The following is a 27,553-nucleotide window of genomic DNA, read 5'->3' as shown; positions in this document are numbered from 1 at the left end:
TAAAACATCTTTTTATTTGCCCCGCAGACGTTTGCTGACTTCTGTCGATTTCGCCAGCGCTGGAACTTCTCGTATGTTTAGTAACGGCTGTTTGTAAATAAACATTTGCATGTATTTACCACTCGCTCCAGACCCAAAATGGCACCACAGTCGACCCAAAATGCTTATCCAAGTTCAAATGTAGATGATGCAACAGTTGCTAAAGTGAAAAACAGGGTTGCTCCACACTTGCTCTGTGGTTTTCAGCTATAATTGTGTTTAACAGGCTCTCTCTAACCTCTTGAAACAGCGAGAGCGTTGTACTGTAAATAACCTGTGTTTTAGTCACCCTTTGGAAATAACACTCTACGCCGCTGAAGAGATCATCAGCGATGTATTGAATATAGTGTTTATGATTTATTATATGATGCTCAAGTGGAACACGGTCCTTCACGGTAGAAAAACGACAGGGAAAAGAAACCCCTTACTTTCTTTAGCGAGAGTCTTTCAAAAATGACAAAATATTAAAGCTTGGCCAGAGGGCAGAACAGCCTCAAAACATATATCAGGACGTCAATGTCAGCTTCCACACTGGCACTTTGGGAAGAAGTTTAGAGTTTTTTCTTTTTAATCCTTCAGTGATGTGCGGATGGATTATGTGGTGTGACATAAAAAATGAAGGGTGAATTATTTACCATCACAGATTTTATGGATCGTCCTCATTTTTACTGCAAGCCATTTAAAGTGATAGATCACGCACATATTTTAATTCTGTGGTCATTTACTCACCTTTCACTTGCACAAAACCTTCTTTATTCATTTGAACACAAGATAAGATATTTTGAAGAATGCTGGTTGTTGTTGGCACCCATTGACATCCATAGTATTTTTTCCTACTATAGAAGTCGATGAGTGCCAGTAATTATTCATTCATTCATTTTTCTTCGGCTTAGACCATTTATTCATCAGGGGTCACCACAGCGGAATGAACCGCCAACTATTCCAGCATATGTTTTACATAGCAGATGCCCTTCCAACTGCAACCAAGTTTTGGGAAACAATCATACACACTCATTCACTATGGCCAATTAGTTTATTAAATTCACCTATATTGCATGTCTTTCGACTGAGGGAAACCGGAACACCCAGAGGAAACCCACACCAACACGGGGAGAACATCCAAATAAACCTAGCTTGTTGGAGTCCGATAATTATACGTTTTTAAATATTACCTCATTCCTACAATTAAAAATGATACTAAAAGACTTTTAATTTGCAAAAAGACCTAGATTGTATGCAACAATTTTTTAAGCAAAGTTTTTTTTTTATAATAATAATAATAATAATAATAATAGCATGAATATGAATATGAATAGGAATATGAATATGAATAATTATTATTTTTCATACATTTATTTTCTTTTCAGCTTAGTCCCTTTATTAATCATCAGTTGCCATAGCGGAATGAACCACCAACGTATCCAACATATATTTTACCAGTGGATGCCCTTACAGCCGCAACCCATCACTAAGAAACAATAATAATAATATTACTATTATTATTATTATTATTAGTTATAATAATATAAATAATAATAATATTAATAGGCGACGCAGTGGCGCAGTAGGTAGTCCTGTCGCCTCACAGCAAGAAGGTCGCTGGTTCGAGCCTCGGCTGGGTCAATTGGCATTTCTGTGTGGAGTTTGCATGTTCTCCCCGCGTTTGCGTGGGTTTCCTCCGGGTGCTCCGGTTTCTCCCTCAAGTTTAAAAAATGCGGTACAGGTGAATTGGGTAGGCTAAAATTGTCCATAGTGTGTGTGAATGAGAGTGTATGGGTGTTTCCCAGTGATGGATTGCAGCTGGATGGGCATCCACTGTGGAAAACATATGCTGGATAAGTTGGCGGTTCATTCCGCTGTGGTGACCCCAAACTAATAGAAGGACTAAACCGAAAAGAAAATGAATGAATACAATAATAATAATAATAATAATAATAATAATAATAATTAAAATTATGTTTATTATTATTTTTGTTGTTGTTGTTGTTGTTATTATAACAATAAAAAGTATTATTTATTTTTTTATTTGTTTATTTTTATGTTATTTTAAAGGATTTGGGATTCTGCAAATCAAATAAAACACACAAGACTTAATAAAGTTAAAATATTTGATCATGTTGATAATTTAGGGGCTTTAGAAATAGGCATATTTCATATGAAACAGAGTTTATAGGGTTAAAATGATTTGATCGTTCATTTAAACCAGTGTTTCCCAATCCTGTTCCTTAAAGGCACACCAATAGTGTACATTTTCAACCTCTCCCTAATCAAACACGCCTGATTCAACTCATCAGAGCATTAGAAGAGACTTCAAAACCTGAAATGAATGGCTCAGATAAGGGAGACATCCAAAATGTGTACTGTTGGTGTGTCTGCGGAAACAGGGCTGGAAAACTCAGATTTAAACGACTTGGAAATGTACATATCAAATAAAGGGTTAAATTGAAAGCAGGCAGTGAATAAGTTTCTTTTTTTTTTAAGTTAGTAGTCGTTGTGTATGGGCATGTGTGTGTGCATGGGACAACTAGCACTGACACTGTGGGACATATTAAAACAAGCATTTACTTAAACTCTCAAGTGTTTGACAGACATTCCGGTGTGCTAAAACCCATAATCAGTTGCCAGACATCATGTTAATTTATTACATGGGGGTATTAAAGTTACAGCTTTAATGAAATGAATGAATAAGAATGAATCAGACACAGTGGGATCGAATGAAACAACCAAACCTGAATGTAGACAACATGATGAATAATGGCTCGAGTGACCTAAAAACATGATTGATTCATAGATGAGACATATGTTGATGCAACATTTAAAAGTTTAAGACCTTTATTATTTCATTCATTTATTAATTTATTTAGAGTTCACTTATTAGCCTTTTGTGCCCAGTAGACGTATAGAAAGGCTGCAAAGATGAGTTTATTTATTTAAACTATTAAAATCAATTTGAAACAGAAGTTATGATAGTATTCTCTTCTCACTTATATCTGAGAGTAATGGCTTGAGAACAAATGTTTAATAGTTGATTTCTAGCCAATAACTTAATATATTTGCATTTAATTTAAATTCAATTGATTACTTTTTTATATTTATATATTTTTATTTTATTATTGTTGTATTATTATTATTATTTATTTTTTTATTTACACTTATTTTTTTTATTTTTTTCTATTTTTTTTATTCATTTAAAATTAATACAGTTAAATTATTTTTATATTTTTTTTATTTATTATTATTATTATTTTGTACTTTTTATTTTTAAAAACTTATTTTTTTACATTTGTTTAAATTTATTTATAATAAATTAAATTATTTTTATTTTTATGTTTATTACTATTTTTATATGTATAATTATTATTATGTACATTATTTTTTTAATAATTCTATTTTTACATTTATTTAAATTTATTTAAAATAAACTAAACTAAATTATTTTTATTTTTGTATTTATAATTATATTTATAATTTTATTTGATTTAATTTTACTATAATTTTTTAATTACTTTTATTTTTTATTTCTAATATAACTTTATTTTTACATTTATTTAATTGATTAAAATATTTTTTGTTTTATCTTTTATTATTTTTTTATATTTACAATTATTATCATTTACTTTTAGTTTTTAATAGCTTAACTTTTACATTCATTTACATTTATTAAAAAAAGTAATACTTTTAATTTTTATTATTATTATTATTATTATTTATTATTATTTATTTTTTTATCTATTTTTCTATTCCCCAATACAATACCAGGAGAAATATATGATAGAACAAATTGTGAAAAACCAGTTAAACAACACGTTGGAGATATTTCCAAGAGTATTCCAATTTCACAGGAGGACTAATAATTTGGTCTTAAACTCTGTGCCACTTCATCTATTTAAACATTTACCTTGTTGGCAAATCAGATCACATTGACCAACCCACCTCAATTTTGCAAGTACAGTTGTGCCCCCATATCATCTGATTTGCATAATTCCATTTTTGGTTTGAAGAGTGAGGCAGCAAATAAATGATGCTATCGCTTGTCTATGATGCATTGCTAATGAACTGAAGCGTTTGTGTTTATGTGTATGCAGCGGTGACCTGTTCTCCTCCACCTGCCGTCTCCAATGGTGAAGTGGAGGGTTCGGTGTTCGAGTGGGGCGTCAGCGTGAGCTACAGATGCATGATGGGATACGAGCTGTCCTTCCCTGCCGTCCTCACGTGTGCCGGAAACGGATCCTGGAGCGGAGAGATTCCTCTGTGTCTGCGTGAGTCTCACAAAATTTGACAAATTAGAATATTTTAATAGTTTACTTCACAACTTCTTCTGTATTGCATGAAATGATGACATTACAAGCTGTTTAAGTTTCTTTTGAAAGTAGTGTATTACAATACTGAGTTACTCTCCTAAAAAAGTAACTAAGTATGTTGCTTATTCACTTTTTATGGAAGGTAATACATTATTTATCTTTGAGTTACTTTTGCATTATTTATTTATTTTACCCGGCTGGGGTTTGATCTCTTTCAGAACTTGCAAATGTTTTTCACCTTTTTTATAGAGAAGCTCTGCATTTCAAAACCACCTATATAACCTACATCTTCAATTTCCTTTAAAAAAATGTAGAATAAAATTATATTTTAAGAACTTCCTAGAGTTCTACATGCTGTATATACGGAATAATGAAATCATGTAAAGTAATGTGCTTGCTACTTTTGAATGTTTTGTGTTATACGTTAAGTAAATTCACTGTTCATTGAGATAAAGAATGCAATAAAGCCTAAGAGTACTAACATGAAATAATTTATTAAGGCAAAAACAGATTTTAAATAACGATAGAAGACATCCCTAAGTCAAAATAAATCTTTGAGTTCAATACATTGATTGAATTGTTTGACGTGGCCTTAACTAATGTGTAAATCATTTTCCAAAAGACAAAAAATCTTACTATATTACAAAACGCTTCTTTAGTAGACAGTAGCTATGTTTCCATCCAAAAATGTGAATAAACTTATTGCACAAAACTGGATTATCGCACAAAGGACATGTGAATAAAGCAGCATTTCCATCCAACGAGTCAAAGAGATCAAAGTCGTCACTCCCTGATTATCTAGCGCCAAATATCAACAGTAAAAACTGGTGTAGTGCTTTGCATCCAGTTTTTTTCCAGTGTTTATTGGAGTTGTCAAGAGTTTTACTTACACATAATCTACACTTAACAACAATCCACTTCATTTCTTTGATGAGTTCAAAATAACAAGAATCCATTGCGAAAATGTAAGTCTCCGGCCTGCCATTGTTTCTGTTTCTTACTGTCTGTGGTGGTGACGGTCGATTCGCGAATGAATTGTTTTTAACGGGATCTTCTAAATGAACCGGTTCCCTAAACTAAACAGAGTTATCGTGAAACAGTTTGCTTCTTAAGTACTAACATACCGAATACCCCTTCTGACTCTAAATAAATAAATGTTCTGAGTTACTCAGTTACTAGAACAGTACATTGACTCATCTGCTGTGAAAAATTAGCCCTGATGATGAGGATGAGTGCGAGCCAACTGTCTCTTCCCTCGCAGAACGCTTTCTCTTTGAGTATGGGATTCAACCTAAGATAATTTTTATTCCACAATATTATTTGTAAAAGCCAATTAAGCAAGGTAAAAAGTAACTCACATTACATTTTTTTGAAGTAACTTAAATAATATGACATATTTTTAAAAGGTATGCGTTACTTAAATGGTCATTTTGGAAAAGGTGATATTATGTAACGTGCGTTACTTATACTGTGTTACTACAACACAGATAACAAGTGTTGCTTAACTGAGAAAACTCTGTACAAATATCTGTTAATTAACAGTTTAATTCACAAGTGTTTATTTGCAGTTGTGAATTGCATTATGGGATGTTGATCTCAGCTCTGTTGACTTTTGATGAAAGTGACTTTTATGGACATTTTGGTAGTTTGAATTAATTTAATTTATAAGAAATAAGATAGAGAGATATAATCCCGTGAAATACTGTCAGTTTACAGTGGTTTGTTCTGTAGAGCAGTGGTTCTCAAACTTTTTTCACCAAGTAACACCTCAGAAATAAATTATCTCTCCAAGTACCACCATAATGATAAGTATTGAAATACCGTAGCGTAGTAGGTGTACTGTAATTAAACAGCTCTGCACAGTTCAAAACTGAGGCAGATTAATTACTATTATTAAGAATATGTATTATTGTCAGCCACTTTAAACATAATTAATAGTTTGACCATTAACACTGTACTGTGTTTACAGGTAAAAAGAAATAAAACGCCAATGTTTAAATCAAAATTTGCTTTTAAAAGTTAATAAAAAATGGCACTGTTCTTAAAAAGTAAAAAGAAAACTGCTGTACTTAAATTTAAAGTATTATCAAAAGTAGACTATTCATCAAAACCTTTAAATGTTCCTTGGATCTCATAAATATAGGCTATATATGTCCTCATATTCGTTCATAAACTCTTTTTGATAGATTTTGAAATATGGGATTCATGTATACTGTATATGACTTATTTGTATATCTTTAAAATCTAAACATCAACTTGTATTTTATATATATATATATATATGAATTGGATTTGGGTGAGGCAGTGGCGCAGTAGGTAGTGCTGTCACCTCACAGCAAGAAGGTCGCTGGGTCGCTGGTTCGCTGGTTCGAACCTCGGCTCAGTTGGCGTTTCTGTGTAAATTTAGCATGTTCTCCCTGCCTTCGCGTGGGTTTCCTCCGGGTGCTCTGGTTTCCCCCACAGTCCAAAGACATGCGGTACAGGTGAATTGGGTAGGCTAAATTGTCCGTAGTGTATGAGTGTGTGTGTGTGAATGTGTGAATCCCAGAGATGGGTTGCGGCTGGAAGGGCATCCGCTGCGTAAAAAAAACTTGCTGGATAAGTTGGCGGTTCATTCCGCTGTGGCGACCCCGGATTAATAAAGGGACTAAGTCGACAAGAAAATTAATGAATGAATTGGATTTACTTGTTTAAATGAGAAATTAGGTCTGCTTACTGCATGTTAGAGTAGGCTTTGTGTGTTAGAAAAGCAAGTGATTAAACCATGCCTGTCAACAATGGGGTATAAAAATATGGAATACGTCCAACAACCGTTACAAATATGGGGAGGAAATTAGCTTCAAATGATACAATACATAACAAATATTAGAAATTTTTAAATAAAATAAAACGTTTGGCCTATTAAAATCAATTTGCTGATCACATCGGTGTTAAATGCATTAAAGGGTTAAAAGTGTGTTCATTTTTTTACTTTAATTATTCAGCAATTCCACCAGGTACAATTATAAGGAGTCCTGCATGCCACTAGTGGTACATGTACCACAGTTTGAGAACCACTGCTGTAGACAATATTGACCATTAAACAAGGATTATTGAACTTTATGGGACCTTTAAAAAATTGAATTACAGTAGTGTTTTCAGCATTTTTACCTTCAATCATTTGCTATTCCCCAAAATTCTGCCCTCACAGTCATTTCTTAGCCCACCTGGTGTCAGCAAACCTGAGTGATTGTGTTTGGCTGCTGTTTTGACTGGTTAAAAAAGCCTGATTGAGTCTCCTGACGGCGTTTCTGCTGTTTACAGAGCGTGGCTTTCTTATACAGACACTTATGATTTCTCAAGACACCTATTTCAATGATATCTGTCAGCTGATGGAGGTTTTTTATGCATACTGAAGCAAAAACTTTTCGCCTACAGCAACTTTACATGATGCAGAAGGTTCTTGATATTCAGGACGAGAATGCAGATCCATCAGATGGAAAATAAGCAGACGGGTTTTTTTGATGCACGGCGGTACATTGAGAATATAAAAATGCACGTTCTGTCCACTGTAAATAAATCCACGCATTGAGTATAAACTATGTTTTTGTGAGCTTGTACATGATTGCTTTGCAATTAAAAGTAATGGTTATAATTTAGTGATGAGTAAAGTGCTTTAATAAAGTTAAATAAATTCATTTTAAGAGTTTAAACTTAGATATTGCTTGATACTAATAGCAGGTTTGGCATGCTGTCCTGGGAGAGAACCCTGAGCTCGGTGATAATTGAGCACAAGGCTCCCACCTTAATTAGCATGTAAGGGGGTCCGAGATCAGGTAGTTCTCAAGAGCTCCCCCTGGTAAAGGAGGAGATGGGGGTAGACGGGGAGACTCGTCAAAAACTAAGATAAAGGGAGTAAGGTGAAATGAGCTATTTATTGTAGGTTTGGCATGTTTTATTAAAGATTGCAGATGTGAGACCAGCCGCAATCAATCATAGCATGTGCTACTCCCAAAATTAGTTTATGTAGTTATTTAATAAAGTTTAATATGTATTTATTTTACTTTATAAGTGATTGTTTTACACAATGACAGTAAAATTAATCATAATGTATGTTATTTTTCATGAGTTTGTTTTTTATTATTATAATTTAACTGACAAATCTGACTTTGAGGTTCTTAATGTTGTTGATCAAATTTTATTTAGTTACTGTGGTATTTAGTTATTTATTTATAATAATAACTATTATTATTATTATTAGTAGTAGTAGTAGTAGTAGTAGTAGTAGTAGTAGTAGTAGTAGTAGTAGTAGTATTAACAATGCATGAATAAATGTATATAATATTTTTAAAATATTATGTATTATGAATATTATTAATACATTTTTATTACGCTTACAATGAAGTTCTTCATTCTTCTGTTTGATAACTAAATCAATTTTCTTTTTTGTATTTATTTATTTATTTATTTATTTATTTATTGTTATGAATATTGTTATGAATAAAAATAACTATAATAATAATTATTATTATTATTAGTAGTAGTAGTAGTAGTATTAACAATAAATTAATAAATACATACATTTATATACTAAAAAAATAATATTTTTTAAGAATAAATTTTATATTTTTTTATAAGTTTATAAACCTGACGTTGAGGTTCTCCGTGTTGTTTGGTAAAATTAAATGTGTTTTATTTATTTATTCATTTATTTTATTTATTGCAATCAATATTATAATAATTATTATAAATATAAAAATAATAACTAGTATTATTGTTACTATTATCATTAAAAATAAATAAATACATTTATATCCTATAAAATAAATACTATTATATATTAAAAATATTATAGGTTTTATATGTTTTTATTTAGCTCAAACCTGACTTTGAGATTCTTTGTGTTGTTTGATAAAATTAATTATATTTTCGTTGGAATGAAAATCATCATATGCATTTGTTTATATGGCAAAACACGTCTTTTTTAACCAAGGAGGGTCCATACTGACTCCAAAGGCAGATACTGATAAGATCAGGGTCTGGTGTGTGGACTTTGGCGGTTTTACAATGTGATCACATGTTGATTGGTCAGTTTGAATGTCTCAGTATTTGGGCTTTGGTCACATGGTCAACAAAGATACAAAACAGTTGGTAAACTTTGCTCTGGATCTTTTCCTGGGGTCCGTTCTTCGTACGTGGATTACTCAGTTAGCTGGATTTGGATATTGATGATTTGACACGATCCAGGATCGTTTCGTTCTTTAAAGCTGATCCAAGAATTGATGTCATGGCAACAGTTCTGCTAGGTCAAACCTGATCGGGAGCAGGTTCAATTCATATAAACAGGATTAGATCGGCTCAGTTCAAGCAAAGATAATACAGAAAGTATGTTCCCAATTCTGATATTTTCTTACAGTAGTAGTTATATACACTTGGGAAAATGGTACATATTTTTTAACTATATATATAAAGTTATAGTCATTAATAAAATAAATAAAGTTATACATATTAATAAAACGTAGGCTATACAATCTGCACTCTCGAAATGAAAGTACAAAGACTGCCATCTGGTGCAAAGAGAAAACTTATTGATATTAACTTTTTAGATCGCTTTAGTACAAATTGTGTATAATAGAAATGCACAATATGTGACTTTTTTTAAAGCAATAATACATTTATGCAGTCATAAACATGTTTTGATAGTTAATATGCCGGTGATTTGATGCTTCACAAAAGTTGCAGACGCCTTTACCAATATGAAAATGCTTTTGTAAACAACCAGTTATTCTTTACACCGATTAAAAAACGGCTACAATAATAAAGAAAATCTTTTCTAAATGTGGAACTAAATACATTGATTTGCATTGAAATACGTGATGAATTCTCTTGACACATGAACGTGGAAAGCCTGCAGCTCACAACAAATGTGGAAAGTTCTTGCGTGTCATATTTAACAAACCGTTTACTGCTAATTTGATGTAATTTTGCTCACATGGATAATTGAATATTAATCAGATGATGTCATTACGCTGCTGTGCCGTCAGCCAATCGTTGCATTGCTGATCATGATTTCGAGGATCGATAGATCTGTCCTTCACAACACACGCAGCGATCTCAGATCAGTTCATCCAGACATTCTAATCTGATTCGCGAACTTGTTTGAAGAACCAAATTAGCGAGAGATCAGTTATCAAGATTAAAAGATCCAGGATCTGCCAAATAATCTTAGATCATTTAAGCGAGGTACGAAGAACGGACCCCTGGACTGCACTTTCCTGCTCTGCTCCTCTCCTGCTCTAGAGTCTATCTTCCCTGTAGTGCTATCAGGCTGTCTTTGAGGCCTACTTACTCTTTTTGTCTCTTCCTCCCTCTGTCTCTTCTTCTACCTCTGGTAACTTTATTTTACATTGAAGCTGGGTACAATTCTTATCATATTTTTTTTTCATTTAATTTTTAATAATTTTATACAGTTATTTTTAACTAATTCAGATGTAAATATAAAGAATTGTTGTCATTAAATCATCTCATTTTCAAGTAGTTGTGAATTATTTTTGATTTAACATTAACACTTAATTGCTCCATATTGTAGTACAATACAATCACACAATAGCAACGCTCTCCCACGTTTTTAGCTATTAATACTGCCCTTATTTCCCTTTTTGGTGTAAGATTGCAGAAGGATGGTTGAACAGAATGTAGATTTTCACCATCATACTGATAACTTTTAGTCATTCAGCAGAACAGTTCAAACCGCTGTGATTAAAAAACCTATTCTTAAGTTTTAGTTAATTTATTTATTTATTTCATTATTTATTTATTTATGTATTTACTTAATTTATTTATTTATTTATTGTTATTAATAATATTAATAATAATAGTAATAATTGTAACGCTGATGTGACACAGACAACAAAGGTGCGGATCCAAATGCATCTTAATTAGAGAGGTCAAGTAAGCAATGGTCAACACAGGGGCAAACAGATGTATGCAAGCAATCCAGAGTCATAGTCAGTCACACAGGCAGATGGTCAGAAGGCAGGCAGTAGACAGGGGATAAACAGATAAACAAGGCAAGGATCAAAACCCAGCAAAGCAAGACAAAGGAAACGCGCTGTAATGTCACTAAACAGTAAACAAGACTCAGCAACACCGTGTGTGTTTGAGAGGTGTATATATAGTCCATGTGGTCAGTCTATGACAATCCTTCGGCTGTGTGTATGCAATCATGTCCATAAATGGCGGATTTGTAGTCCATTAGAAATCTGCAGCCGCTAGATCGCCGGTGATAATAATAATAATAATAATAATAATGATAATAATAATAACAAATAATAAAAACTAGTGTTTTTTAATTATTATTACCATCAAAAATAAATAAATACATAAATAAATACAGTTAAATACTATAAAACAAGTAATATTGTATATTATAAATATTATACATTTTATTTATTTTTTATTTAGCTCAAACCTGACTGAGGTTTTTCATGTTGTTTGATAATATTAATTATATTTTATTTTTTTGTATTTATTTATTTACTGATATTATTATTATTGTTATTAATAATAATATTATTATTAATAATAATAATAAAACATTATTCTCCTTATTCTTATTATTATTATTATTATTATTATTATTATTATTATTATTATTATTATTATTAATAAATTAATGTTAAATATATATTGATATATATAAAAACATAGATGATATAATGCATGGTATTTTTACTATAATCGTATACACTGTACAATCAAACAATCTGCCTATTATTATTTGTATTGTTGTTTGATATAAACACCTAATTAATATTATTCATTTTATTTTTGAAATACTCTATATATAAACAGATACATGGATCAAACTCATTACCAAAAACACAAAAACAGATGGTGGAAAAAAACTCATTACAGGACCTGCTAAGAGCCAAGAATCTGAAACATTTGATTTTTAATGTTTTTCGACTAGTTTTGTGAGTCGAATGCAAATGAGGTGTGAAATGAGATGAAAAGAAGCATTTTTTTCCAGCACAAAGGTACACGCTGAATAACTGCGATACCAGCACGCTTATCAGCCTTCATTTGTAAGAGCTTTTTGCACAATCCTGTCGTCCATAAATGCAAAAAGACCTGCTTTTCATCATCCATAACCAACAATCCTCTGTGATCCAGAAAGAAAAGCAATCTCTAGAGTCCGCTGAGACAGACTGTAATTAGCATTTCATTCCTGACGACTTTATGGCATTTCTCCATTCAGAAGGCAGAAATCCATACATTAATGCCTCCATTATGCTCAATAAATAACACGCGGCACAAGCCTCTTTTACCCTCACCTAATAATGCCACTTTCATACGGTTTTAGTCCAACTCCAGCAAAACATGCTGCTTTAAAGTAAACAGCTCATTAATTTACTCCTCATTAGCAGCACAGACCTTGCAAATGTAAATTAAATAAATGTATTCAATAATATTTTTTTATTTTATATTTAACATATTTTTTTATTTATAAGCAACTGTTTCACCCAGTGGCATTCATACCTAAATCATTACAAATGTATTTAATAATATATATATATATTTTTTTTTTTATTTAATTGACTTTGTAAGCAACTATTTCACCAAATGGCAGTGAATTATTCATAATTTAAAGGGTCACGAAACACCAAAACACATTTTTGAGCTGTTGACAGTCGTATATGTGTCCCACACTGCTAAAAACACTATTAGGACACCTATATTTCACTAAAAAGTGTAAATTGGTTGTTTTTGCGTTATGTCAAGCACTTCCGGTTTGAAACGAATTTTTCATGACTGTCTGGGCTTGCGTTTCGTCGCTGCTTTGTTTACACTGCAAGATGGTTTGGCGACATGGACGTTCACATTGCATGACTTTACTATAGGAAGAATCGCCGACAACTTCGTCCAAACTACGTCTCACAGCCAAAAACAAGTAGTATATCTTTTGTTATTAACTACATAATGAGAAAGAAGCCTTTAATGGGGTAGAACATGCACATGTTTGCTCACCTGGGTTTAAAGGGAATTAGCCATTTCTCCTCAACGTTGATAATAAACTAATTTCTTTCTGTATGAAATGTCAAACCGACACGGTTGCTCTTGAGTCCTGTCAAACCTCCACTAGTTTTTCCTCCATTTCGTGGGTCCAAATAAACAGAAAAAGAGCGCTTTTAACTTCTCCCCCAGCCTCCCGCTGGCCTGCAGCAGATACACACACACACACACACAAGTGGATGCTGCTCTCTCATTGGCTGTAGGCGATCGCTGATGTTATTTTCAGTCAAAACTCAATTCACACGGCGTGATTTGAATCGCCGACAGCTCCAGATATTTAGCACGCCAAATATCTCACAGGCATCGGCGACTCATCTGCGATTCTCTCAGATCGCGTCTTTGATAGTTTGTACTGTGTGATTGTCACTCACGTGCACGAGCAGCGATTTGCCTGTGATTTCAGGCATTTGTCGGCGATTTCTCAAAACCTGTTGGCGAGTCAAAATCGGGGCTAAAATCAAGCAGTCTGAACTAGGCATAAGGCTAGGTCAAACCAATCAGCGCGCTCTATTGTGCAACTTCATTAATATTCATTACTGTCACAGTGTTTAGGCGACAGAGACGCCACGTTGTATTGGCAAAACAAGCGTGAAGTGTTGCTTTTATAGTTTGCTGCAGTTAAGTTTTGTTTTTATTTTCTCTCCGTGAGAGCCCAGCTGGAGTCACGTGTGGATTAACAGTGTACGCGACTCGCGACAACAATAACTTACGTGTCTAAGGAGAATTATTGTTTACCTGAGAGCTGTTCTCATCTGCAAACGATGAGATCCGGATTCGCTTGTAGTCTCCTCTTAATAAAGACGCGGCTCTAGTTGCTGTGGATTGTCCTGTCTCTACAGATTTGGTAAGTGAGCGATCTGTGCTCTTTGTTTATTCAGTTTGTTCGTATTGAACAAACTATAGCACCGAGTGTAAACATGTTAGCACTACAACCAAACTTTAACCTCATGTAGGATTTTCACCGCATTTTGTGACCGGAATAACACACACGGCTTTCTGACGCTACCTGCCGTGTGCATCTAAGTTTCCGGGAAATGCTGAGGTTTTTTTTTTCTCTCATTCGCCGTGCGGTATCAAACATTGCATGAAAAATACAGGCTTACAGCAGTTCCTCGAATCAAATATCTCGTTTGTCGCGAGGGACATTAATTAATTCCCTGAATGAAAGAGCCAAACTGCAGTTAAAGTCCACCATTTAATAATTTGTCAAATAATTCGACTACAGGTGTCCATGTAAACACAGTCCCTTGGTCCCCTGTGTGTGTGTGTGTGTTTTGACTCTGAAACTCAGCGCACCCAAATAGACACTCCCACACCAAGCCTCTTTTCTTCCTCCGACACTCCCCCCTTAAACAGAGCTGGACACGCCCACTTTTCTGACTTTTTCCAAAGTAGAGGTGTGAAAACACCGTGCTGAAACGAGGGGGTTTCATGGCCCTTTAAATATTATAAGGGTGGTGCAGTAGGTAGTGCTGTCACCTCACAGCAAGAAGGTCGCTGGTTCGAGCCTCAGCAGGGTCAGTTGGCATTTGTGTGTGGAACATGGGTTTCCTCCGAGTTCTCCAGTTTCTCCCACAGTCCAAAGACATGCAGTACAGGTGAATAGGGTAGGCTAAATTTTCCATAGTGTATGAGTGGGAATGAGAGTGTATGGATGTTTCCCAGTAAAACATATGTAAAACATATGCTGAATAAGTTGGCGGTTCATTCCGCTGGGATGACCCCTGATGAATAAAGGGACTAAGCCAAATGAAAATGAATGAAGAATGAATGTATATTGAGTTATAAAACTTCCTTCACCTTCTGAAACAACAAATGACTCTTTTATCGTTATTCCTTAATGCCACTTTCATAAAGTTTTAGTTGAACTCCAGCAAAATATGCTGTTTTAAAGTAAACAGCTCATTAATTTACTCCTCATTAACGGCACAGAAAGTTTGCAGATGTTTTTTGGAGGGCTGGATTTTTCACTTGACTGAATTCTTGGTCAAACGGTGAGGCTTTTTTACCAGATGTAATGCTGTAAATCTACACACAGTGTTCAGCTTCGGCCTTTTAAAGGACCTGTGCTTGCGCTGGGCTCTTGATAAGCTGTGACGAATTGAAGATTGTCACATTTTAGTGCTGATAAGGCATAAATCGTAAGTCATTCTTGCGGGAGTCTGCCAGCGCTACAAGATTAGAGGCATGCTAATACACGCTTCCAAGCACACAGATCATAGACAAATGGCAGCTCAGAAATTAAAGCCTCGTCTCCGAGATCCAGCTCTGCACGGCTTCACATGAATAGAGCAGAAAATAAGGCTTGAATCTCCTTTTTTTTCGGCATTTTCATAAATGCATTTTAAGGGGATTAAATTTTTGCAACCTGTTTACAATCTTGAATGTTTGATTTAAATACATAATAATAAGTATATACCGATGAGGGCAAAATTATTAGCCCTCCTGTGCAATATGTATTCTTTATTCAAATATCTGTTAAATAATTTTAATGGAGCAGGGCATTTTATTTACAGTATTTCTGATAATATTTTTTCTTCTTGGAGAATGTCTTATTGTTTTATTTCGGCTAGAATAAAAGCAGCTTTTAATTTTATTGTAACAATTTTAAGGTCTATATTATAAGCCACCTTAAGCATCATTTTTTTCTGAATATCTACAGAACAAACCACTGTTATTCAATGATTTGCCTAATAACTCTAACTTGCCTAATTAACTTAGTTAAAGGGGTGGTTCACAATTGTTTTTTTAAGGTTTGATTGTGTTTATGGGGTGCAAAACAATGTGCGTTCATGGTTCATTTGTAAAAAATCACATTATTTGTTTACATATCTTACCTTCATTTTAAACAGCTACTGAGCTTACAATGTAAACAACATCATATTTCCTGGTTTCTCCTATAAGGCCCGCCCTCAGAGGGCTCTGATTAGTCAGCAAACCTAATATGTTTTGTGATTGGTTGATCGGCTTCACGTCACCAGCAAACATCATGCCTCTCTTGCATGCTGTCTGTCAGAATGTTATGGCAAGCCGATATACCACTTGCCGTAATATATTCATGCATAGTCAGAACAAAGGTTTAAATGCTAAAACGGCTTGCCATAGACTGTAAATAATAGAGTGCAGGAACTATGACGTCAATCTGTATGCAAAAACCCGGAAGCGAGTTTGCATTTTAGCAGTTCCGGTTCCCTCGTCCCAAAGTCAAAGGGATTTCAGCAAAATCACTTAAATAAGGTTTGTGGTTAACACAAACTCAAGATATTTTCACGATTTGTTCTACGACATAAAACACATCAGTTACAGCACACTCTTGAGTTTTTAAATCAGTTATGCTTCTTTAAAAAGACGGTTGCTATCAAGTTGATAAATGGGACTGCAGGCGGTGTCGGAGACATTATACATCATCAAACTTAGCTGGTCTGGAGCGCAGCTCGCTTGTGTTGGGCATTTGGATTTGTATGTTATTGAAGTATTTTCATAAATAGTATTTTATAGTTTTAGTGTTTTATAACTAGGAATTTATATTGTGTGTAGAAAATGTTTTGTTGAAATTTATTATTAAATTTGTTGATCATTGATTTTAATGAAAGGATATTATGAAGATACTGCTTACCAGTGCAGCATGTCTCTTCCCTGCTCTCAGTAGTGCAAACCTGTGAATAAATGTATATAAATGCACACATATTACCTTTCATTTTAACGTGATGAAGTCATTTTTCGATGGGTTTTTTCTTCATCTAAGCACATTTACCTCTGTCATAAATGCAATATTTACACTCCTCCATCAAATGTGAAGCAGATATGACTGTATGGGCTGCTTTTCACTGTACTTCGTGACAAAAAGAATATTGAATGTTGCTCTGTGTCCATGATGGAACTCGCAGCCGGCTTGTCCCTCACGCCTCATTTCTGTCATCTGTTACTAAGGCAGGGGTCACCAACCCTGTTCCTGGAGAGCTACCTTTTTGCAAATTTCAGTTGCAACCCTGACCAAACACACCTGTTTGTAATTATCAAGTGCCGCTTTAGGTACTATTAATTGGTTCAGGTGTGTTTGATCAGGGTTGGGAATGAATTCTGCAGGAAGGTAGCTCTCCAGGAACAGGGTTGGTGACGCCTGTACTAAGGTAACTGGACTGTGTGCACGCGAGCGATACACTTATTTAAATATGTCTTATGGTAATACTATGTAGGCACATTTATGCATACAGTTTTAAAACTTTTACAACAACCGTAAAGCAAAACAAAATGTATTTCCCATGTAAAAACGATCCAAAAGGCACATGGGTGTATACAGATGTTTTTGCGTATTTATTGATTTATAATGTATAGTGTGGATTAAAATATAATAAACAGAGAGATTAATTCTTTTCATGGAGCATATTTATAAAAATAAGCTAGAAAAGTTGTCTGTAGCAGGGTGGTGCTGACGTCACAGACCAGCGCCCTGAATCCTCTGTCGTCTGTTTATAGCCTAATATTAGCTTTTCAAGTCTTGCGTTTGCATTAAAGATCCAAAAGTGCTCAAAGTTGTATTTTCATGTAAAGATTATCCGGCTAGACAAAACGTGTAAGTGTAATGAACAGTGTTTGAACACAGAGCCTATGGGAAAATCCTATAGGGATTTTATCGAGGGAACCAGTTTTATGCTAGCAGCCAATTAGCATACAAGGTGACGTATAGTTCCTCCACTCTATAGCCCCTTTCACACAGTGATACCGGTAAATATCTGGAAAATTTCCGGAACGACTTTACCGGTATATTCAAAAGAGCGCTGTTCACACAGGCGAGGACGTTACGGAAATTTTCCGGAAAAGAGCATTCACACATCCATTCCAAAATACCGGTAAATTCTGACATCATTCACCACAAATGAGCTTTAAACGGCTGCGCTTGTATTTGTAAACATTTAACTAAATTACAAACTCTGTGGATGATCAATATTGTGAACAACTTTCGCAGGATCACTTTCGCATGTCGAGATGTTCATAATATGTGCGTGTGCAGGCGCTCACAGGCTGTTTCACAGGCACACGCAAAGCTTGAAGGTAAACAAACAACGGCTTATCATAAGCATCTCATTGATGATTATTTACACAGTTGGCATTAAGAAGAACATATAAACATGATCTGACTAACTTCTAGCAGCTAAATGTGTCTGGAAAAATATTCAAAGGCTTTTATCCTCACAAACCGCACGGACGTAAATGCGTCTGACTGTTGTGATTGGCTAAAGCAGACGTCTCACGTCAGCACGTTCTAGACGTGCACGCGCTTATTACGACAATCTTCCTTTCACACATTTTCACACATTTTCACACATTCACACAGCGCAGCATTCCGGCAAATTGCCGGTAATGTTACAACTTCTCTTTCCGGAAAATAGCCAGAACGAATTTACCGGTATTTTCAAAAAGGACCTGTTCACACATACAACCAAAAGGTCTGTATGTGTGAAAGGGGCTTATGTCAGTGAGGCTGTATCAATTTGAGCCTGAGTCAGACACAGAAAATAAAGAGAACACAGCTGAACGAATAACAAAACAGGAGGGTGGCAGTAGATGGGTTTGAAATAAGGGAGACTCTTGTGAAAAACGGGAGTGTTGGCTGGTATGCTTTGGACTGTGGGGGAAACAGGAGCACCCAGAAGAAACCCACGCCAACAGGGGGAGAACATGCAAACTCCACACAGAAATGAACAAGAATCCAACCAGCAACCTTCTTGCTGTAAAGCGACAGGGCTAATCACTGAGCCATCGTTCGTCACTTTAGTTTATTTTGGTAAACAAAATATTATTTTACCTACAACATTTAACAATAGCAACCAAAACACCTTTGCACCTCATGCATAAAAGAAATACTAATAAAAGTCAATAAATTGCAGATCAGATGTGATGGATATAATGAGGTAATGTTGTGAATGGCAGAGTCTGTCCATCTGCACTGAGCTGCGCTGTGAAATTCAGATTTGCTTTTTGTTGTGTGCTGTTTGTTGCTTCTCTAAAGCATTGTATTATTCATCAAGGAACTTTATTCTCTGACATGGGGCCCAGGCTGGGTCCTCCACTTCTGATTATTATGCATAACTGGCTCTAGCCTGGAGCTGTTGAAATTATTATTTTTTCTGAGAATGAAAGAAAGAAAGAAAAAAATAGTCTCAGTCAGATGAGATTGTTCGCCTCACGCTGTAAGAACATCACAGATTCTGTTTTCACGGGGACACATTTGGCCTGCCAGACCTGAGGAGCATATCCATTATATATATAATGTTAATATACTGTATAATGGAGGTGTTTCTACACTGTTATCCATCATCTGCCTGTCACACTTTATGAAAAAATACACCCAGCCAAGTTGAGTTTGTTTTTGTTTTTTTAGTTGATGTCAAAATGATAAGCCATTCTCAAATATTTCCCAAATGACGCTTAACAGAGCAAGGAATTTTTTACAGTAGTTATTTGGCGCCAGTTAATCAAGAAGTGACTATTTTGTTCACTTTGACTCCTTGGATGGAAACGCTGCTTTATTCGCACGTCTTTTATGCGATAATCCAGTTTTGCGCTTAAAGTTCATTCACATTTTTGGATGGAAACATAAATAATGAGACAATGAAAAGATTAATTAGGTAATGATTGAGCACTGGTGATGAACATCTGCTGGTAGTAAGCAGGAACACAGAAGAGTACCACAAAACTACAACTGACTTCAGTCACAGCCTTAAATGAAATCAACTGAAATATAATACGTTGAATCTCTCAAAATCTCAGCAGAGAATCAGCTCGATCAGGGCCGGAGTGGGAGTCGTGAACACCTCAGTTCACGACTGACTATATTAAAATAATTTCCAATTCAGTTTCTAATAATAATAATAATAATAATAATAATACATTTTATTTGTATAGCACTTTTCAAACATACATGCAACTCAAAGTGCCTCACAAACAACAAAAAAGCATTAAAATAGACCAAATAAACTCATCACATATACTCAGATAAAAACATTAATGTTCACAAAATATGAGCACATATCCAAATGATCACATACAATTGTCCTTATATGAATGCACACACCATACATGCATAAATACATAAATCTATAATAATACAGATAAAATGCGTTCACCTTACAAACTTGTGTATTCATACACAATTTTAAAAAGATGCGTCTTAACACGCTTTTTACACGCTAGCATGAATACTAGGGGATTCTTTCACTTCATGAAGGAGGTAGTTCCAAATTTTTGGAGCATAATGGCTAAACGCAGTGCCTATAGATCGCATCAGGTTTACAGAGTAAAATTCTAAAAGTCCAGTGCTAGAAGAGCGTAGCAAACGGTTTGGATTATATTTTGATAAACAGTAGGAAATGTCGGAAGGTGTCATGTTGTGTGGTGCCTTATAAACTAATAAAAGAATCTTAAAGGGCCATGACACCCCCAACTTTCGGTTAAAGTCTACTTCAGAATTTTTTCAAAAGATGCATGATTAATGGGCATGGAGCTCCGCGAGCATTGGGCAGGAGTTGGCGTGGCCAGCAGGGGAGAACGTGAGCTAGCTTTGTTCGCTCACGAAAATGAGACAAAACGTGAGGAGACGCATGAGTTTATAGTTTACAAAGTTAAAATGCAAAGAAATGAACAGTGATTTAATGCCCTGCTACATTTGTTATTCGCAATTTCATATACACATAACCACAATTTATATCATTATAAAGATAAGTGTGTTCATGTAAACCCTATAAATGAGGACTTCTCCCTGAATCCCCGTATCCAGCAGACTCAGTGCAGCTGGTCTCCTGACCTGTCTATTTTAACCGTTAGCCCTGCTGGTAATCTGGAGGATTTAGGCAAACATAGCAGCACAGTGATGTGTCTGAATGTGAACGAACTCCTGATAAAAGACAGCGTCCGCCATTCTCTAATTCTCGTGCTGCTCTCCCGACAATGCTAGCAGAACACACACAGCTTTGCGGTATGATCGGCCCTGACAGAATCGCGGGGAAAAACATGCAACAAACCCCGTGGATCATGGAAACAAACACATATGAGCCTTCATGAACGACTAAATACTGCCGTGGGTCCATGTCTCACAGCTCGGGCTTGACTCTGGCAGGTCTGGCAGGTCTCATGAATAATTAAGCAGCCGGCTCTTCTCATAGGATAAGAAAACTCCGCTATGAATGAGAGAAAACTATGAGAAACCGACGCGTCATCATTGCAGTTGCAATACTGCAATACGTCGCCGATTTTGATCCCGCCCCAAAAATCATTTTAAACCCGGAAGCTGAAATTAGCTGACAAAAGCTCAAAATTATCCAGTTTTTCCCACAATTAAAGCTGACAGGTGTTAACATTGTCTTAACTGATGCTCAACACACACAAATCTGTTAATATATATAAAAAAAGTTCTCCAGGGTTTCCTGAACCTTTAAAATGTATCCTTTGGTGCACAGGTAACCAGTGTAATTCTATTAATACTGGTGTGATGTGCTCTAATGACACCATCACGTCTTTTTCAAGGACACAGCTGCTTTAGAACCTAAAATGTTTTCCATAAATATGAGGACTTTAAAGTGTAGCTAAATCTCCAACACTATTCTTTAAAACATCACAATGTCCTTTCCTGCAATATCTGAATATATATTCTGTGCAAAATTCTTTTTAAATATCCAGTCCTTCGTAATAATGTCACACAAAAAAATAAAAAATAAAATATGTACACCTATATAAGTAACCCAAACTGGATTTTATGTCTTGATGCATAAATGAAAATAAAATAAAAAAACTATTCAGGTAAGGTTTGAACTCGGGACAGCGGCGCCGTTTCGCAATGGGCTGACCACTGGACCACAGTGGCACTGTTTTAAAAAATAAAACATGTAGCCTATTGCACTGTTATCTGCAAGACTCCTTACCACAGTATTACTTTCTATTGATGGCTTAATCTTTTTCTCCCCTTTTTAACCTGCAGGCTGCATTTTGCTTAAGGAGCTGAAAGAAAAAAAAAAAAAAAGCGGAGCTGCGGTAAAATAATAAATTAAAAGATTGAGGCTGTGGTCAAATAAATAAATGAAAAAAAGTGTGACTGCTGAGAGTGCAAGCACCAAGGGACACCGGCCCTCGCGGCCAAAAAAATCGGACTGGCCCACTGGGAATTCTCCCGGTTCTCCCGATTAGCCAATCCGGATTTGAGCTCGATTAATAAGCAACTCCACTAACCGCAGCTCTACTTTTTACCAACCTGTTTGCCCTTATTTAAAGAGGGATCAAATACTCTCTGAACTGAGAAAATTTTACTCTGATGACTTTGGTGAGCAGGTTACATTACATATGTGACAAGATAGTTTGACTGTTCACACCAGACGAAGCACGACATAAATGTAAATACAGCCATTCAGAAGCACAGAATAGTGCACTCACTGCACTCAAATAAGACTATAAGGTTTATAATCTAATTAATACATATTAAACCTCTTAATCATTATTAAATGTAGATGCTGAATCACTGATATGTGTTTGGTTTGCATTATTTCACAGTTCTAAAGTTCAATTTCAAACGTTTTATTTTATTTTTTAGATCTGAGGTGAACTGTCTGCTGCTGCTTTCAGTAGTATGGCAATAAATGTCATGTAAAATGACATTCAAATTCAAATTATTAGCATTAAACACTAAATAAAGCACATGATGTGTACCCATAGACTGTAAAATATATGGACGTAGTGTCCGTCACGTCACCCATAGGTTTCTAAAGAGCGCAAAAGAAGCCACAAGTAGCCACGGCCAACCGTCGACATTTTGTTTGCGCATCATCACACCCACGGCGAGATACCAAACAAGGGCAAAGAGGCGGAGAGTGAGCGGAGCTACAGACACCTGCTGGCATTTAGCTTGGACCTGGTTCAGACACACTTTACTATGGGAGAACGCTTAATACTTTATCACCTGTGACTCGCTTGTATTCTGACCACTTGTGCTTGGTTGTACACTATATCAATAAAGTGTTTAGACTTTTAAAAACACTGCTGTAATACATTGAGCCACTAAACATTGCTCTTATGCTGTTTTTCAACAGGAGGAAAACACGAATTACTTCCAAACACTTCAGATATACTCTGTGTTAGTTAATGTAAGACTATTGATGAAATCCAGCATAACACTGTATGACAACGCTTCAGATGACTGTTCTAGAGCCTACAGCTAATCAATCTGACAGATTCAGAAGTGCATTACAGCTCTAAATATAAATATAAACGATAAATGATCTTAAATAAAACAAATACATGTATAGGGATGGTATATAAGTATATAACTTTACTCACATGGGAAACGGAGGCCACGTGAATGGTTTGTGAGCACAATTAAGTGCACTCAGCATGCCATGCCATCTAATAATTGTAGGAAACAAGTCTAAAAGGCAGTTGACTGTGCAAAGCCACATAAAACAACAGAAATACGATAAATATGCCGAGTTCAGTGGCTAATCTGCAGGATTCAGCTGAGGTGACGTGACGGCGACCAACGAGACCTAGCTGTCAATCAAGTGGCCACTCCCTTAATAATGCAAACTTTATATAACTTAATATAAAAGAAACGGATGAGTTATAAAAAAATTTACCCCCCTCACAGTTGTCATGAAAGGTAATATTAGCTGTATTAACCAAAATCTTTTTTTGTACCAGGCTGTAAACACCTTTTTTTCTGCTGTAAAGTTGGCCATTCTAACAGTGGGCTCAATTGAAATTTGCTCTGTTTTGGAGCCAGGAGCGGCCAGGACTAGCGGAATTTCGGATGAATTGCAGTTTTAGTTACTTCCGTATTGGCTTCCTGAGAGAGAGCGGGAGGTTGCCGCTTGTGTGTACCTGATGGGATCATTGTCAGTTTTCTGTTGTTCAGCTGCCAGAAATAGAAGCCGTTTCTAATATATAAATTTTAGGTATTAACAAAAACTTTTAATATGGAAAATAATCCTCCTTTCGCGTGTCGTTGCTTTTATTTTGAACATGACTTAAATCAGCCTTTAGGCTCGATAGTTAGGCACACTTCTGTTGATGTCGTCAATCTGGCAACCTGTGCTTGCTTTGTTTTGAACCAGGCGTGCAGTACCTAGTTCAAACACTGGGTGTCAAACTTTCATACTGCACCTTTAAACTAACAGAGATGCAGTTAAATAGATCTTATGTGGATTGTCAGAGTCAATGTTTTGCTCCATTGGTCTGATTTTCACTAGGGGTTTACACTCATTTTTACACTTGTTTAAATGATTTACAGAAATGTTTGAGGATCATGCCATTTCCATGTACTGAACTCTTATTATTCAGCTATATGAACGTCCAGATTTTCATTCTATGCAACCTTTAATGTTTAAATCCTGCATATGTGGGTGCAGATAATGCAGACACACATTGCCAGTTCATCTTTAGGTAGCATGTGAGGAATATGACAGGCTGGTTCTGGTTGTATCGCAGCAGACTATAAAGGCTTTATATTTCAAAGACCTGCTGAGAAAGGCTGATCTCCACGGCTGCAGACTGACTGATCTGCCGTTTAAAACTGTTTAAGAGCTTTAAGCACACCGGCGGCTGACGGCCATCACAGCTGATGAGTGTTAAAATGGCCCTGTTAGGATTTCTCTGATACTGCTCAGCATGAACCGTGTAGAATAGCTGTTTCAGAAAGTCAAATGTCTATCTATCTATCTATCTATCTATCTATCTATCTATCTATCTATCTATCTATCTATCTATCTATCTATCTGTCTGTCTGTCTGTCTGTCTGTCTGTCTGTCTGTCTGTCTGTCCGTCCGTCCGTCCGTCCGTCCGTCCGTCCGTCCGTCCGTCTGTCTGTCTCTGCCCGTCCATCCGTCTATCTATCTATCTATCTATCTATCTATCTATCTATCTATCTATCTATCTATCTATCTATCTATCTATCTATCTATCTATCTATCTAACTATCTATCTGTCTATCTATCTAACTATCTATCTATCTATCCGTCTGTCTGTCTGTCTGTCTCTCTGTCTCTCTGTCTGTCTGTCTCTGCTTGTCTATCTATCTATCTATCTATCTATCTATCTATCTATCTATCTATCTATCTATCTATCTATCTATCTATCTATCTATCTATCTATCTAGCTATCTAGTGTTGTATTTATCATTCTATTGTTCTGTCTATCATTCTCTTTGTTGTTCCACATATCATTGTATTGTTTATCATTTCTGTCTATCCATCCATCCATATATCCAGAAAGATATTCTATCATGCTGTCTATTATGTTGTCTATTTTTCTATATATCATTCATCTTTTCTGCCCATCCATCCATCCATGTTTATCATTCTATTTCATTATTATTTATTTCCATTCATGTATCCATCCATCTATATGTATATCATTATGTCAATCTATTGTTCTTTCTATCATTCTATCATATTCTCTATTCATCCATCCATACCATCATTATATCTATCATTGTATCTATTGTTCTAACTATCATATTGTCTATCCATCCATCCGTCTACTGAGTCTACTATTTTTCTATATATCATTGTATTGTTAATCTTTCTTTCTGTATATCTAGAATGTGTATCTGTCTATTCTAGTCCATATACCTATCCATTCATCCATCTATTCATTCGTATTTGTCTAAAAGTTTTCTTCCACTCATCTATCCTTCCATCAATCTGTTTTCATCACAAATTTCCCATCCATCCATCCATCCATACATCTGCGTTTATCTAAAATTTTACTTCCATCCATCTATTCATTCATCCATTCATCATTTTATCTATCATTCTATCATACTATTATTCTATTTATTCATGCATCTATTCATCAACTGAATCTACTTTTGTTCTATATATCATTGTATTGTTTATCTCTCTTTCTGTATATCTAGAACCTGTCTATCTGTCTATTGTTGTCCATATACCTATCCATTCATCCATTTATCTATCCATATTTATCTTAATGTTTTCTTCCACTCATCCATCCTTTCATCAATCTGTATTCATCACAAATTTCCCATCCATCCATCCATCCATGCATCCATCCATCCATCCATCCATCTTCTGTCTTTATCTAAAATTTTACTTCCATCCATCTATTCATTCATTTATCCATCATTTTATATATCAGTCTATCATACTATTATTCTATTTAATCATCTATTCATCTACGCATCCATCCATCGCTCTATCAATTCTTCTATATAGTACTGTAATGTTTTCTTTTTTTCTGTCTTTCCATCAAACTATCTATCTATCTATCTATCTATCTATCTATCTATCTATCTATCTATCTATCTATCTATCTATCTATCTATCTATCTATCTATCTATCTATCTATCTATCTATCTATCTATCTATCTATCTATCTATCTATCTATCTATCTATCTATCTATCTATCTATCTATCTATCTATCTAACTGTCTGTCTGTCTGTCTGTCTGTCTGTCTGTCTGTCTGTCTGTCCACTTTAATCCACTGTATAGCTGTATATCCTCATAGTCCACTGTCAGACACTGATTCAGCGCAGTGAAACCTGCTGCATCTGATTATCAGCTCATCTGTCTGACCGCAATGGACAGAGTCTGTGTGGTCCCACTTGCTTCCAGTGGGCTCGGGCTCTCTGTGAATTAAACATCAGAGAGCATGTCAGCCGCCGAGCCCCCTCTGGCCCTCTGCTTCTTATTTTAAAGAGGCATAATTACTCTGATTTACATTCAGGTGAGCTAACCTCTGCACTCGCGGGGCCACTAAAACTCACAGGCCAACTTCTGATCTTTAAATACCCTGCAAATTTGCTGCGATTTCATATGTCAAACGCATTTGCCCCTCTGAAATCATGACATATCAAATGCGGAAATAGATTTAATTTGTGGTCTGTCAGTCTGGTTTGCTTTCAAAAGTGTTTTTCGGTCTTTTTCTGTGATGAAACTGAAGCGTGCCAATTAAGAGACCCACCGTCTAGCTGTTTACTTTAATTTTACAGTCTGATGCACTTATATTGTGGACAAATATATGGTTTGAGTGAGTTTACAAGAACATTCACATCATGGCTTCTGGAAAATCATCTCTTGAGTTTGAAATGCAAAAAAAGAAAGAAAGCGCTGTGGGATTTTCCTCCTGGATTGTAGATCTGTCTGATTAATAATTGA

General features: G+C 35.3%; 1 protein-coding gene and 1 pseudogene across 3 annotated transcripts in view; both read left to right on the top strand.

The window, feature by feature from the left end:
• Positions 1-27,553, top strand: part of csmd3a (CUB and Sushi multiple domains 3a) — a 647,261-nt gene that overhangs the window by 580,747 nt on the left and 38,961 nt on the right. For all 3 annotated transcript variants that reach the window (XM_087287879.1, XM_087287878.1, XM_087287880.1), the window contains one exon: positions 4,125-4,298. In XM_087287879.1, coding sequence (XP_087144005.1) covers positions 4,125-4,298 — 174 coding nt within the window. The remainder of the gene's footprint in view (positions 1-4,124; positions 4,299-27,553) is intronic.
• Positions 22,699-27,553, top strand: part of LOC147840428 (uncharacterized) — an 8,541-nt pseudogene continuing 3,686 nt past the window's right edge.

This window comes from Danio rerio, chromosome 16, assembly GCF_052040795.2.
Source record: "Danio rerio strain M-AB ecotype USA chromosome 16, GRCz13ab, whole genome shotgun sequence".
Taxonomy (NCBI): Eukaryota; Metazoa; Chordata; class Actinopteri; order Cypriniformes; family Danionidae; genus Danio; species Danio rerio.
Note: the sequence above shows the minus strand (reverse complement) of the source record. Positions and strands in the feature narration are given on the sequence as shown.